General features: G+C 42.3%; 1 protein-coding gene across 1 annotated transcript in view; it reads left to right on the top strand.

The window, feature by feature from the left end:
- The window catches only part of LOC137529577 (UDP-glucuronosyltransferase 3A1-like), a 30,820-nt gene extending 16,595 nt beyond the window's left edge, over positions 1–14,225 (top strand). Inside the window, exons 4-7 of the mRNA XM_068251238.1 lie at positions 1,058–1,592; positions 4,991–5,222; positions 7,186–7,405; positions 10,386–14,225. Of these exons, the coding sequence (XP_068107339.1) occupies positions 1,058–1,592; positions 4,991–5,222; positions 7,186–7,405; positions 10,386–10,662 (1,264 nt within the window). The 3' untranslated portion in view covers positions 10,663–14,225. The remainder of the gene's footprint in view (positions 1–1,057; positions 1,593–4,990; positions 5,223–7,185; positions 7,406–10,385) is intronic.
- Positions 14,226–15,914: the final 1,689 nt, after the last annotated feature.

The following is a 15,914-nucleotide window of genomic DNA, read 5'->3' as shown; positions in this document are numbered from 1 at the left end:
CTATTACTTTGGTAGAAATGTACTTTATAGTTGTATGTGTTATAGGAACTTATAGGATAGAAGAAATAAGAATGAAAATTTTGTTACAGAGTCTCTTTAAAGAGACTCCGTAACAAAAATTTCATCCGTTTTTTTTCCATCCTACAAGTTCCAAAAGCTATTCTAATGTGTTCTGGCTTACTGCAGCACGTTCTACTATCACCATCTCTGTAATAAATCAACTTATCTCTCTCTTGTCAGACTTGTCAGCCTGTGTCTGGAAGGCTGCCAAGTTCTTCAGTGTTGTGGTTCTGTAATGCATCTCCCCCTCCTGGCCCCTCTATGCACACTGCCTGTGTGTTATTTAGAATAGTGCAGCTTCTCTCTGCTCTATTATCTTTTACAAGCTGGATAAATCCTCCTCTGAGCTGGCTGGGCTTTCACATACTGAGGAATTGCATACAGGCAGAGCTGTCTGCACTCTGCAGGAAGAAACAGCCTGACACTTCAGTGGAAGATAGCTGCAGGGGGAAAGAAACACACAAATGATCTCTTTAGATTCAAAAGGAAGGGTGTATACAGCCTGCTTGTGTATGAATGTATTTTCTATGTGTGGACATACTGTACATCAATCTACTTCCTGTTTTGGTGGCCATTTTGTTTGTTTATAAACAAACTTTTTAAAACTGTTTTTAACCACTTTTAATGCGGCGGGGAGCGGCGAAATTGTGACAGAGGGTAATAGGAGATGTCCCCTAACGCACTGGTATGTTTACCTTTGTGCGATTTTAACAATACAGATTCTCTTTAAGAAATCTTATTCCAGTCTGCAATCGCTTGATAATCTGTTATGCCTAACAATCATTATCACAAGTGTGTATGTAGCTTTAGAGAAGACTGAAGTCAGACTTGCCCTAACCCTACACAGGCTTCTATAATGTAAGAGTTTAAATACTAATAATAATATTTATTACTATTCTTACAGGCACATTTTTCATTATTTTCAGTTGATTCTTCATGAACCCAAATGGAATCTTTTGAAAATGAGCTTACCATGTGAACTGATCCTCTCTTTCAGGCAAAGAATCCAATCCCTCCTCATACTGTTTACAGAACTTTCTTACCAATGCAATAAGACGTTACACCAGACTGATATCTTAAACTTCTTAAAAGAAGAACATTATGATATTGCTGTAGTAGATGGATTCAACCCCTGTACTTTTCTGGTCTGTGAAAAGTTGGGACTCCCTTATATTGCCTTTTTTCCTGGTATTTTTGCCAACGCTTATCGTGTAGGAATGCCGACTCCTTTGTCCTATACTCCGTTGTTCCGGACACGGCTCACTGATCAGATGGACATCTTTGGACGTTTGAAGAACACTCTGATGTTCTTTGGCTCATTAATAGTCCATAAAATGCTTGACTCGCTCTTTGACGATGTAATTGAAGAACATTTTCCTGCTGGATCTAGACCGAATATCGGTGATCTTCACTTGAAAGCTGAGCTCTGGCTGTACAACACAGACTTTGCTCTTGAATTTGCACGCCCGCTTCTGCCTAACGTTCAGTGTCTTGGGGGACTGTTGGCTAAGCCTGCTAGGCCAGTATCACAAGTAAGTATTGCTGAATGCTTTAATAATTGGCTATAAACCTAATACCTTCAATCTGAATCATCACAAATACCTTCTGTTTTAAGAAGGCAAACTTTTTTTGCATAACATTTTAGTAAGGGGGCTTTTGGTCTTTTGTAGGAGTTCTGGTTCACCATGAGCTTGCTGGCAGGGGCGTAACTAGACATCACTGGGCCCCCCTGCGAAACTTTGGATGCCCCCCCCCCCCCGCAAAACTTTGGATGGGGCCCCCCACCCCCCTCGCTTTCTGCACAGGAAAACTGAGGACCAATGTGTTTTCCCCATGCAGATAAAAACACTTAGACTTAAAGGAAATATAAGGCAATCTATGCTACCCCCAGATCTACTTACCTACTTACCCGGGGCTTCCTCCAGCCCCTTGCAGCCGACAAGTATCTCGTTGCAGCTCTGCTCCCAGTACATACATACACACACAGCCATATTATTTTACTACATGAGAGCACATGCTATATGGAGGAACAACAATGACATGCTGAACATAAGATATATTATTTACTGTAACTTTGGCAAAACATTCAGAATGTCACTAATTGATACTGTAATTACAGGATGTAGGACTCAGTATGAGACAACAAGCTCTCAATGAGGCCGCAACAGTCAGACATCAATCTTACCCATTCCATTGTGTTGTAAAAGTAATCAGACACCATAAGGTCATTAGCCTGTGTATGATAAGAATCTAGGAATCCTTTCGGAGTGATTGCTAAGGGACAGTCTACAACTTTTTTTCAAAATGTGACTCCGTTGTTTGTAACGTTGTACATGAAGTCATCAGAACTTTGCCGCAGTGAGAGACAGGTGTTTTTTACGAACCCTAGGGAGCAGGGACAGTGTACAAATTCCAAAGTGTGTATGATTCCTTATCTGTGTGGTGGACACATGCAGTCAATATAACAATGGTGCGAGAGCAGAATAAGTTTTTTTTCTCTCCATGCCCTTAGTTGTCATCTCTCAAACTCTTCACCCATGGGCCCCATATGGTTTCTAGGCCCCCCCTGCGGAGGCATCCCTTGCAGGGTCTATTGTTACGCCCCTGCTTGCTATGTAATCTGTAACTCTGGGTGTTTCAGGTCCTACTCCATAGAGTATATTAATCCATGCCAATGCCATGCAGATATTAATCCATGCCATTCACTGATAAGGATCAACCAATCTGAAACAGTCTGTATGCATGTTGGATTATTGTGGCTCTGTACAATTAACAAGCTGATACATCATTGCATTCCAGCAGTTCTGGAGGTGTGGTTAGCTCACAAGGACAACAAAAAATAATTTGCATACTCAGCAGTGATGCATTGTGGGAGACATCATATGCTCACTCCAATCTAAATAATCGCAAATACCTTCTGTTGTAAGAAGGCAAACTTTTGTCATAAACCTAATAAACATTCACCAAATAATGGTAAAATTGGGCTGTTTGTGCAATGCGCATTATACAAGCAACATGCCCATTATGTACATAATGCAGGTTGCGCTATGTGCTTAAAGAGACTCCGTAACAAAAATTGCATCCTGTTTTTTATCATCCTACAAGTTCAAAAAGCTATTCTAATGTGTTCTGGCTTACTGCAGCACTTTATACTATCACTGTCTCTGTAATAAATCAATGTATCTTTCCCCTGTCAGACTTGTCGGCCTGTGTCTGGAAGGCTGCCAAGTTCTTCAGTGTTGTGGTTCTGCTATGAACTCCCCCTTCAAGGCCCCTCTATGCACACTGCCTGTGTATTATTTAGATTAGGGCAGCTTCTCTCTTCTCTCTTATCTTTTACAAGCTGGATAAATCGTCCTCTGAGCTGGCTGGGCTTTCACATACTGAAGAATTACAGACAAGGGCAAAGCTGTTTGCAGGAAGAAACAAGCAGCCTGAAACTTCAGTGCATGAGAACAGGGGAAAAGAAACACACAAATGATCTCTTGAGATTCAAAAGGAAGGCTGTATACAGCCTGCTTGTGTATGGATGTATTTTCTATGTGTGGACATACTGTACATCAACCTACTTCCTGTTTTGGTGGCCATTTTGTTTGTTTATAAACAAACTTTTTAAAACTGTTTTTAACCACTTTTAATGCGGCGAGAAGCGGCGAAATTGTGTCAGAGGGTAATAGGAGATTTTAACAATACAGATTCTCTTTAATGCACATTATGGAGCTTGAATAGTCAACAATAAAATTGCCTTGTGCACTATGCGCATGTAAATTTAAAGTATAGTAAACCAACCCTTACAGCTCTATGACCCTGAAAGAATTCAGGCTAGCCAAGGATCATTTGCCTACATTCCATTGATATACTTTTCATATCTCCCAGCCACAAGCAAAAGTCAGTTTTGAAACTTTTTTTTTGTAAGATTCGTTATTTAAAGGTATTTTGTATTTTCCAGAACTAGTAACAGTACCACCAAAGAACATCACAATGTATCCATGAAACACCAATGTTGCTTAATCAAACTCAGGCACGTAAATAAAGCGCTACAAAACATATAATCCTACTCAAATCTAGATAGTTGGCCCTATGTGTATATGTGCCAGAACTGAAACTTAACCCATACGATAATGTGGTTACTAAAACAAGGGTTCCTGGGGCTCCAAGAGAGCACACACCCAGAGTCCTCCCTGCATCAGTGTTCCACTAAGGTCTGGGTGCTATATAGGGTTCTATTCACTAGAAAGTGTACTTTTAAAACATATACATAAGGTACTAGAGAGCAAGAGAAATAGAAACCAAAGAAGAAAAGAGAACAAAAGAGAAAGGAGAGGTGAAAGGTAGGGAGAGAAGAGAAAAGAAGAAAGAGATAAAATGGTCAATAGGACCGAGAGCAATAGGCTCCAAAGCAACGATCACCATAAGGGGAAACTTGTTTTTTATTAGAGTTACGATATTACAAAAAATGCCAATAAATAAAACACCAGTGGCATTTATCACTGCACAGCACTCAGACTGCTCTTCTGAGAAGGTAGTGGAAGGCCTCCCTGTTTTGGTGGCCATTTTGTTTGTTTATAAACAAACTTTTTAAAACTGTTTTTAACCACTTTTAATGCGGCGGGGAGCAGCGAAATTGTGACAGAGGGTAATAGGAGATGTCCCCTAACGCACTGGTATGTTTACTTTTGTGCGATTTTAACAATACAGATTCTCTTTAAGTATCCCTTTAAGGCCCTGTATTAACAGTATTTGCATTAGTACCTATGGGGTGCCCAAATCATCCATTAGCCACCGGCGCCCACATTTCCGGCTACCCATGTAGAAGAGATCTAAGCTGATATTTGGATTTATGTACAGCATTCTTTTATACTGTATTTTGTGTTTAATGTAGTGGTTGCCCCATTAAATGTACTTATGTGTGTCTTCATACTACATGCAGGAAATGGAAGACTTTATATCTGAGTCTGGAGATGCTGGGTTCATTGTGGTAACCATGGGCTCCATGTTATCCTCACTCCCTCTGGTGGACTTCATAAGGGAAATGAATGCTGGATTCTCCAGAATTCCTCAGAAAGTGATCTGGAGGTATCAGAAGTCCAAGTGGCCGGAAGAAGTGGAAATTGCTCCGAATGTGAAGATCATGGACTGGCTGTCACAGAACGACTTGCTAGGTCAGTTTATGAATGTGCAAGACCAGGGCTAGTGCTACCATAGCGGCAAAGGGGGCAATTGCCTTAGGGCCCCTGAGTGCTATTGGGCCCAGGTCTCCCTCCCAACTCCCCAGGGCCCCTGCGCAGTTTTTGCAGCATAGCAACTCACCTGTCCCGGCACAATGCTCCATCCCTGCCCTCCATCTTCATTCCTACTGGCTGCTTCTTCCTCCATGACTGACTAGTCCGCATGTCATTATTAAAGAGGATGTAAGATGAAAAACTAACTATAACAAGTAACTTGTCTATATATATCTTATCTAAAGTTTAGATGGTTTACACAGCAAATCTAGCTGCAAACAGCTTTAATAGAATATGATTGATTATTCCTGTGATACGATGACAGCAGCCATGTTTGTAAACATTACACAGAGGCAGGCTTATCTGTATCTTGAGCCATCAGCCTAATCCCCTCTCCTCCTCCCTCCTCCCCTCTGCTTCTGAAATCAATGGCTAGTAACACCTCCCCCTCCTCCTGCCCAGACTGAGCTCCCATGAGCCCTTGCTACTGCCAAGGCTCTCTGAAAACCTGTGGGCGTGGCTTGTGTAGTTTATAGGGAATTAGAGTATTAAAACAAAAACAAAAAAAGTATTTGGCTTGAGGAATGCTCTATATACAATAGGAAAGGAACACAATTATGCAATGTGTAAAAGTTCACCTCGGATCCACTTTAAGTAATAACTTGTGCCAGTAGTGAAGAAGAAGTGTACCTGTGAGGAGGAAGATGAGAGCACACAAACTAATGCAGCAGCAAGACTGGACAGGTCACAGGTGATGCTGCTGAAAATGGCGCAGGGGCCAAAAGAAGAACAATGAAAATGTATTTTCCTTTCCTACCTTTTATCTCTCTTACTTTCCTTCCTTTTCTACCTTTTCTTCTCTCCATTTATTTTTCCTTCCTCCCCATTCCTTCCTTCCATTTTTGTTTTCTTTAACTCCTTTTATTTCTCTTCCATTCCCTTTACCTTTCCTTCCTTCTATTTCTTTTCCTTCCCTTTCCTTCCCTTTCCTTTTTCCTTCCTCTTCCCTTCCTTCTCATCTCCCCATCCCCCTTTCCTTCCTTCCTTCTTTCCATTTCCTCTACTTCCCTTTCCTTTCTTCTTTTTCTTTATCTTTCCTTCCTCTTCCAATCCTCCATTAAAATCCTAAATGATTCAAATCTGACATTCCAGTACTAGGTTGATGTAGTTCGGCCATGAAACATGAAGCTGCTTAGGACTCAGAGGTAAGATCCCAGATGTGATTTTACAGGTCTGACCTATGGCAGTCATTACAAAAGGAGAAATTGCTCATCCTGTAGACTATTCAGTGGCGTAGCAATAGGGGTGTAGAGGTTGCGACCGCATCGGGGCCCTTGGGCCACTTTCAACCACAGTATTCGCATTTTATTCGTTCCTTTACTGGTAATAATCACTTCTATAGATGCCTTGAATAGTGGTAATCATTAACACACTGTTCCCCACCCCCTTCTTGCACCTCTAACACTGTGGTTGTCCTTGGCAGGTTTTGGTGTGTCGTATCAATTGTTATGTATAGAGAGCTTGGGGGGGCCCAATGTAAAACTTGCACCGGGGCCCATAGTTCCTTAGCTATGCCACTGAGATTATTGCTTCTATTTTACACGATAAAAATCCAGAATGCTTCTAAAAATGCAGAAAAAGGAGGAATGCTCCTTAGCAGGGCTGTGGAGTCGGAATCAGAGCAATTTTGGGTACCCGGAGTTGGATGATTTTTGTACTGACCCCACAGCCCTGCTCCTTAGTGGTATGATAAAAGGTACAGCACCTCACAATGGTGTTGTGAAGTCCCCAACAGATAAACTAAGCCATTGGTTGACTCCGTCAGAATCCACCCATAGATTAAATATGTTTGGTCAACACTGTATACTTTCATTTTGTTTGAAATATCTACTTCCTATTTCAGGACATCCTAAAGTGCGTCTTCTGGTGACACATGGAGGCCTGAGCAGTGTGAATGAGGCGGTATATCACGGGGTACCTCTGCTGGGGATCCCACTTTTCGGGGACCAGCCAGAAAACCTGGTCAGAGCAGAAGCCAGAAATCTGGGAAGATTTATTCTACCGCAGAACCTTAAGGCTGAAAATTTTGCAAGCACTATTCAACACATCATAGAAAATAAAAGGTAAGGACCAACATTGGCGTGCCTCTCACACAAAAAACAAAACAACAAAAAGAAATCACACTTCACATAAACAGAAGAGATAAAAGCAGCTTGCACAGATCAGTTTACATTTTATGTGGGTGGAGCACAACAGATAGGGCAGCTGAACAGTCAGAAAACCTAAGGGCCCTTTCACACCAGAGGACTTTATCAGCGTTTTAGCGCCACAGCCGAAGTTGGCGTTTTCTAAGGTAAAATTTTACCTTTCACATCTAACTTGGCGTTTTGGAGCGTTGCGTTTCAACGCTCCCAGGAGCTTTTTCAGGGCTGTTTACAGCCGAAGTTGGCTGTTGGCGTTTCAATGATAGTCAATGGAAAACGCCAACTTCAGCGTTTTCAAAGCGTTTTCAAAGCGTTTTACAGCTGACTTGTTCACTTATTTTTATAGAAAAAAAAAGGATGTTTTCATATGAGCTGTAAAACGCTTTCAAAACGCTTTGAAAACGCTATGTATTGGCGTTAAGCAAAAGGCTGACTTTCAGCCTTTTCTACCGCAGCCTCTAGTGTGAAAGAGCCCTAATGGACTAAAGCCCCCACTACGCCAGCCTCTTCAAACAGGATTGTGGCTACCTCCCTACCCCATCACTTCCTGCTAATTCCAGCACTGTAATTACAGCGCAGGAGATTTAGGTGCAGCAGGCGCCACCATAGGCCATAATAGGTATTACAGCTATAGCGGCGCACACTGAGTAACTTCAGTCCCGTCAGAAGACGGAGCAGAAGTTACATTTAAAACACTGCAATTCACCTTCCAGCAATAGCTGGAAGCCGAATTACATCATACCCCACTATCTACGTCGACCTAGAGGGGGAATAGTATTTAACACGGCCTTGACTTGTGCAGCAGCAGGATAAGCCATACCGGCTGTATACTGCGCCCAAGTCTCCCGGTGCCAATTTCATATGTATCCCCCTAATTTTGCTTATTTTAATAAGTTCCATCGCTGACGTCACGCCTTATTTTCCAGCCGGAGGACCCTAATCTTCAGGAGGTGTCAGTGCAGTGGCCCAGCCTCCTGCAGTCTCTGCTTTAAAGTGAACCAGAGACGAAGCACCTTCATGTATTTTACCATATATATATATCAGTGGGAACATTAGAGAAAACATCTACCCTGCTCTCTGTTTCATTTTTCACTGCATGGTCTGCCTGTTATCAGCTCTGATAAGAATTGCAGACTGAGCATTTAGTCTGGCTTTGCTCAGGAATGATTATAGCTGAGTTAGTCTTCTGTGATGTCTTTTCAAGCCCAAACCTGCCCTCTTATGGCTCTGCTTTCCTGCTATGTGTCCTCATAGCAGGAAAGCAGAGCCAGTGACGGCACTGACTATAATGATTCCTGAGCAAAGCCAGACTGAATGCTCAGTTGGGGACTCCTATCAGAGCTGATAACAGGCAGACTGTGCAGTGAAAAATGAAACAAAGAGCACAGTAGGTGTTTACTGTCATGTTCCCATTGATATATAGGGAAAAATACATGAGGGTGCTTCGTCTCTGGTTCCCTTTAAGGGGGTTAGGCTTTAATATGAAAAATCTCCCAGGATAGGAAACTAGGGACAACCTTAAAAAACCTAGCCAGGTATTCTAACTATCCCCACTCCATGCAAAAGCAAGTTACATTTTTTACTTTCTCTGTCATTCTAGGAGAGATTTTTTTACTTCCTGTCTGGCCAAGAAGTAATGAAAATTCTCCATGATCGGGACACTGGACCGCAATACAAATAAAAATGAGGTTTTAATCCCTTAGAACATACATGTCAAACTCCGGCCTGCGGGCCAAATTTGACCCTCAGAGCCATTCAATTTGGCCCTCAAGTGGTTTTTCCACTTTGCATTATGTTTTTCCCACTCTAGACCACCAGGGAAGCTATATTGGAGGCAAAGCCCTAGAACACCAGGGAAGCCATATGGGGGAGGTAGGGGGGGAAAGCACTAAACACTAGGGAACTGTATAGGGTAGCGTGGGGGCCTCTAGACACCAGGTAACTGTATAGGGGAGGGAGGACCACTACTAGACACCAGAGAACTTTATAATGGAGGAAGGTGGCCAGTAGACATTGAGGTTGGCCCGCAGCTAGGTCCCAGTGTACAATTTCGGCCCACTTTGTATTTGAGTTTGATACCCCTGCCTTAGAACACCATCCAAACCAAAAATATTTTCCCCCTGGAACTGGGCTTTAAAGGAAACCTGAAGTGAAATAGATATGGAGGCTGCCATATTTGTTTCCTTTTATACAATACCAGTTGCCTGGCAGCCCTGCTCATCTCTTTGGCTGCAAGAGGCAGAGGATCAGCAGGACAGCCAGGTAACTGGTATTGCTTAAAGGGGAACTTCAGCCTAAACAAACATACTGTCATTAAGTTACATTAGTTATGTTAATTAGAATAGATAGGGTGGGTAAGAGATTATATTACCTATTTTAAAACAACAGGCACATGTTTTTGATTCACGGGGGCTGCCATCTATGTCATGGGGGCAGCCATCTTTTTGGTTGAAAGGAGGTGACAGGGAGCAGGAGACACAGTTCCAACTGTCCTGTGTCCTGATAACCCCTCCCAGCTGCACACGCTAGGCTTCAAATGTCAAATTCAAAATGTAAGAAAAAAAAATTTGCACCAAAACAGCAGAATGAGAGCAACAACATCAGAAATCCCATCATGCTTTGCACAGCATCAGGGGAAAAATGCCCGGGCAGTTTTCTTCTGTGCATCTAAAAATGAGGCTTGTATAAGAGAAACAAAGTTCTGATGCTGTGAAACTGTTAAAGAAACACAAAGCCTTTTCAGTGCTGCTGAGTCGATTTTTAGTCTGGAGGTTCACTTTAAAGGAAAATAAATACGTACGTATCCCTCTCACTTCAGTTTGGCTAAAGTTCAGATCTGCTTGAAATTGTTGTTGGGATTTGAGCTCGGGCCTGACTCCATCTCCTTATGAATTTACAGCTACAAGACATCAGCAATGAAGCTGCGAGCTATTCGACGGTCCCAGCCACTTCCTCCGGACCAGATGTTACTGAGATGGGTGGAGCACATTATCGAATCAGGTGGTGGCGGCCATCTGCGTCCTTATTCTTACCAACAGGCGTGGTACCAGCACTGGTTGCTGGACGTCATCCTCCTCATCTCGGTCTGTCTTATTGGCATTGTCTACATCACTGTGGCTTTGCTAAGGGCTCTTCTTAGAAAATTATGTTCCTCAAGAAAACAAAAACAGAGCTAACACAACTCTAGATTTAAGACTCCACAGTGCCTTTTCCATTTTTATCTTTTAAGATAATTCATGCTTTTGGAAGAAGGACCAAAGAAGAAAGTAAGGTGCTAGGCAGTAACATTATACAACTGCTAAAAACTAATCTTCACAATATAGCTAATCTTCAGGATAAGCAGGTGATCTGAAGGCTTAAACAAAGAACCATTGAAAAAAGAGGAAAAAACAACAACTGTTCAAGAACTTGAAAGCTAAATGGTTGTTAAGAGTTACAACACTTTACACATCAAAAATATGGGATTGCGACTCATTGGGATAGTCAATGAGATGCAAATAAATCCAAATTGATGCGAGATTAGGTATATTTGTTATTCAAATTTATGAAGCTTGAAAAAGGACCAATCAAGTCCATGCCAAGGTGGAATTCAATTGGTCCATTGGCATGCAAAATTTTCATAATTCTACCTCGACCCAGAGTTACTCGCATCTCACTGACCATCCCTTATCAATACTGTTCATTACCTCGTTAAAAGGGGAATTTCAGATTATAAAATATTGTGTTCAAACAATAGACGTGTTACAGTAATACTAAGTTATAACGCATATGTTTTTAATTTTTATTTTTGTGCATTTTTAGATTTTTGAAAGCTCTATTTCAGTATATAAATGTAATAAGGAGGTGCCTATCAGCTGCTAAAATATGAACTGTTACCAACCTGCGTTCTAGATTAAAGTGGATCCGAGATGAACTTTTACCCATTGCATAATTGTGTTCCTTTCCTATTGTTTATAGGGCATTCCTCAAGCCAAATACTTTTTTGTTTTTGTCTTAATACTCTAATTCCCTATAAACTAAACAAGCCACGCCCACAGGTTTTGAGAGAGCCAAGGCATTTTCAGACAGTAGCAAGGGCTCATGGGAGCTCAGTCTGGGCAGGAGGAGGGGGAGGTATTACTAGCCAGAGATTTCAGAGGCAGAGGGGAGGAGGGAGGAGGAGAGGGGATTAGTTTTTTTTGCTCAAGATACAGATAAGCCTGCCTCTGTGTAATGTTTACAAACAACATGGCTGCTGTCATTGTATCACAGGAAGAAATAATCATATACTGTTGAAGCTGTTTGCAGCTAAATTTGCTGTGTAAACTATCTAAACCTTGGATAAGATATATAGACAAGTTACTTGTTATAGTTAGTTTTTCATCTCGGATCCACTTTAATGTTGTTATTTGCTTTGGGTCCTATGGGAGAAAAGCGCTTTACAAATGTTTAGTTGTTGATGTTGTTGTTGCTGCTGTTTATTATTATTATCATCTCGTTCTGACAGTTGCTCAGTGCCCGCAGGCTACTTAGAAACCTACAATTATACCTTTAATCTTTAATAGAAAAGCAGAAATGACAATGTGCCATTAAAGAGACACTGTAGTGACATATTGTAGAATGTAGTAAATTATTCAAGATACCCATTTTACAGTCATTTTTCTAGTTTGAGCATTAGAGACATTTCCTATAGCTACATACTACTCTCTTGTATGCAAACTAGTGATGCTTAACCCTTGTGGGACCAGCTGCCTAACCCCACTTAAGGACCAGGCGAATTTGCATGCTGGGGGGGGCATTTGGGTAGGTCAGGCAGCCAGATCCCATGTGTGGCGTGCTGGGCTGTGTCCCCCCCCCCCCCCCCCCGTAGCAAGATGCCCCCCCCCCCCCCTCCGTATTTATGATGTTATTTTTACTACAGTTCATCTGTAAATAACAGCAGGCTCTGTATGTGCTACTCAGCAAAATCTTAATTTGTTATTAATTAATAATTAACTGGGGTTGAAAAGAGAAACTTCTCCATCAAGTTTAACTTCTTCCAATCCCAGCTGTGGTTGTTTCAGCTTTTATTTATTTTTTTAATTTGACCCTGAATGCCTGATTTCCGTGTGTCTAATTGAAGATTTCATTTTTTTCCTCTTCATTATTCTCAATGAGAATGCTGACTCAGTGCAGAACGCTGCCCTAATTATGGTAACTTCAAACAGTAAGTTATAATTAGTGCCATGCCCCGGATCAGCAGGGAGGCGGAGAAGCACCCAGGGACATAGTTCATGGGATTTCACTGCGGTATTTTGTGAAGTCCCCGCTGTGTTCCGGTCTGCTGCATCGAGAATAGTGAGTGTGGGAAAACACTGCCAACTGTTTAGAAAAAAATGAAGATTTTTTTTTCATGTGGAAATGGTGTTATGGGACTATATTAAGATTTTACCCACTTTTTGCGCCGGCACCAGTATATCTATGCCCTTTTAGACTTCATCTTAGCTCCAGGGGTGTAGATATAAGTACCTCACTGCGAAAGCCCAATTCTCATTGCCCCTTAGTACATTCATCGGTGAATGGTAACATGTGTTCCCAAAGCCAATCAAAGTGCCCATAATCAATGATCTCTGGCATCAAAGAGATGTCGGTGGTCATTGACAAAGTGAAAGTAAACATATGTACACAACACTCCCTGTGCGCTGTTCACAGTATACAGTAATACAGTGGGGGGGGACATCTAGTGGCCAAAAAGTTAAAAGACACCTACATACATGAAATGAACGAAAAACAAATACATCCCCCATTAATTAACCCCTTACCTCCCCCCTCCCATAGTTACCACAAACAAAAGTGACTTTAAAAAAAAATACATAAATAGTTACCTTAGGCACTCAACTTTTAAATATGTATGTCATGAGGGTATATTACTGTTATTTTTGCAAATAAGGGTTTGCAATAAATCATATAGTGTAAACAAACAACAAAACTGAAAAAGCAGAGACACATGGACACATAAAATGTGTGGGTTTTATCCACAGTAGCATGTTTTATTTTAAAACGATATCAATAAGGGCTGGTGCACACCAAGAGCAGTTTGCGGTTCAAAACCGCTTGGCTAATGTATTTCAATGGGATGGTGCACACCAGAGCGATTCGTTTTTCCCCCAAACGAAAACTTGGGTCCTGCAGCCTTTTTGCTGTTTTCTGGGTCGATTCTGCCTCAATGATAAGTATAGGAAAGTGGAAAACCGCTCTGAAACATGTTAGATCAGAGTGGTTTTCCAAGCGTTTTTGTTACAGTAGCTGTTCAGTTACAGCTGTACTGTAACAAAATATAAAAAACGCTACACAAAATGCTCCAAAAAATGCAAGGCATGTTTAGAAAATCGCTCCATACTTGCCTAGCCTACTCTGAAAAACCGCTAGCGTTTGTGGATACGCTAGAGGTTTTTGGTGTGCACTGGCCCTAAGTCAGAACTATCTTGATGGCTCAAGGGTGACCTGCACAATAACATACAGCTGGTTGCAGTGGTTTGGCTAATCAGAGCAAGGCAGCAAACAAGTAGGTGTTCTCAGCTACTGCTGTCAAATTGTGCCATCTAGTGATGAAAACCATTACTGAAACAATGTAAAATGTCTACAACCAGAAAAATGTTGGAAAATAAATTTCAAGCAATCACAAATATTGTATTAATAGTTACTCTGCAAATGCCATGTTACCTAAAATTAACAATGTAGTCTGCCTGACTCTATTAAAAACAGACCTAAAATCAAATAACTTTGAAATATATTTAGGAGCCGGAAGTATTTTGTTTTCAATCAGTTTTATTGTTTTTTTAAAAGAGAAACAATGAACAGTGCAATGACATAGGTCAAAATAAAAGGACACGGTAAGTGCAAATAATACATTATGTAAACATAAAATTCAGATGAACAGTAGACCTTGAATTAAACCAGTTCCACAGAATATTAAAGGGGGGGGGGGGGGGATGTAGATATTTAGGTCACAGAAATTTTGAATCAGGATGACATAATTTCTTCTCTAACTTAAAGCGTGCCTCCAGCTCTGTCATGACTAGCTCTGTCTGAAAGGAAACCAGAGACGAATATTAGTCAAAGATTTACACATACCTGGGGATTCCTCGAGTCTAGCCCTATCCGCACGAATCGCTCCCACACCGCCATCCTCAGCCTTCTCCAGCTCTAGTACTGGGTCCCCTAACTTCTGCCAGTCCATGGCCAGACATCTAGAATATTCTATGCTGTGCACTGCATATCACCTTAAACAGATTTTCCCTGCTACCTCAGGGGCAAACCCAGGATTTTAAAGGTGGGGATTCCTTAAAGGTCTCCCTCAGCCATGCACAATACAGTATCATAATATGGTATGACATCATGCTGGGTACACATAATGCAATTTCCCATCCGACTGACAGGATCTTACAATTATTTCCTAAATGTCCGATCTGCTCCCGATCGACAACGGGATTGATCAGAAGCAGTTTGGATACAGATAACAATGAGGACAGCCGACATTGGTAATGAAGAGGAAGGTGAAGCATTCACCCAGCAGGAGCACAGGGCTGTGCTCATACCTGACTCTGTTAATTTCCCTAGAGCTGTTCCATGCTCTGTACACACACTGCTGCTCCATGCTCTGTACACACACTGCTGCTCCATGCTCTGTACACACGCTGCTGCTCCATGCTCTGTATATAAACTGCTGCTCCATGCTCTGTACACACACTGCTGCTCCATGCTCTGTACACACACTGCTGCTCCATGCTCTGTACACACACTGCTGCTCCATGCTCTGTACACACACTGCTGCTCCATGCTCTGTACATAAACTGCTGCTCCATGCTCTGTACACACGCTGCTGCTCCATGCTCTGTACACACACTGCTGCTCCGTGCTCTGTACATAAACTGCTGCTCCATGCTCTGTACACACGCTGCTGCTCCATGCTCTGTACACACACTGCTGCTCCATGCTCTGTACATAAACTGCTGCTCCATGCTCTGTACACACGCTGCTGCTCCATGCTCTGTACACACGCTGCTGCTCCATGCTCTGTACACACGCTGCTGCTCCATGCTCTGTACACACGCTGCTGCTCCATGCTCTGTACACACGCTGCTGCTCCATGCTCTGTACACACGCTGCTGCTCCATGCTCTGTACACACGCTGCTGCCCCATGCTCTGTACACACGCTGCTGCTCCATGCTCTGTACACACGCTGCTGCTCCATACAAAGCCAACTGTAGCAGGGAAAGAAAGGGACAGTGCTGTGAGCTGCAGGATGCCTGCAGATATTCTGGTGTCTCAACTTGTGCCTGTCCCCAGACACTGCACCGACCCTAGTCTGAGGGGGGATTCTGGGCAGCTGTAATCCCCCCTGCGTTTGCCTATGTACTTCCTGCACACTAGAGGGCGCCACAGGTCTTAGCGTGGGCAGCCTGTGCC

The sequence above is a fragment of the Hyperolius riggenbachi genome, chromosome 1 (assembly GCF_040937935.1).
Source record: "Hyperolius riggenbachi isolate aHypRig1 chromosome 1, aHypRig1.pri, whole genome shotgun sequence".
NCBI lineage: Eukaryota > Metazoa > Chordata > Amphibia > Anura > Hyperoliidae > Hyperolius > Hyperolius riggenbachi.
The sequence above is the reverse complement of the archived record's forward strand: the minus strand, read 5'-3'. Positions and strand labels throughout refer to the sequence as shown.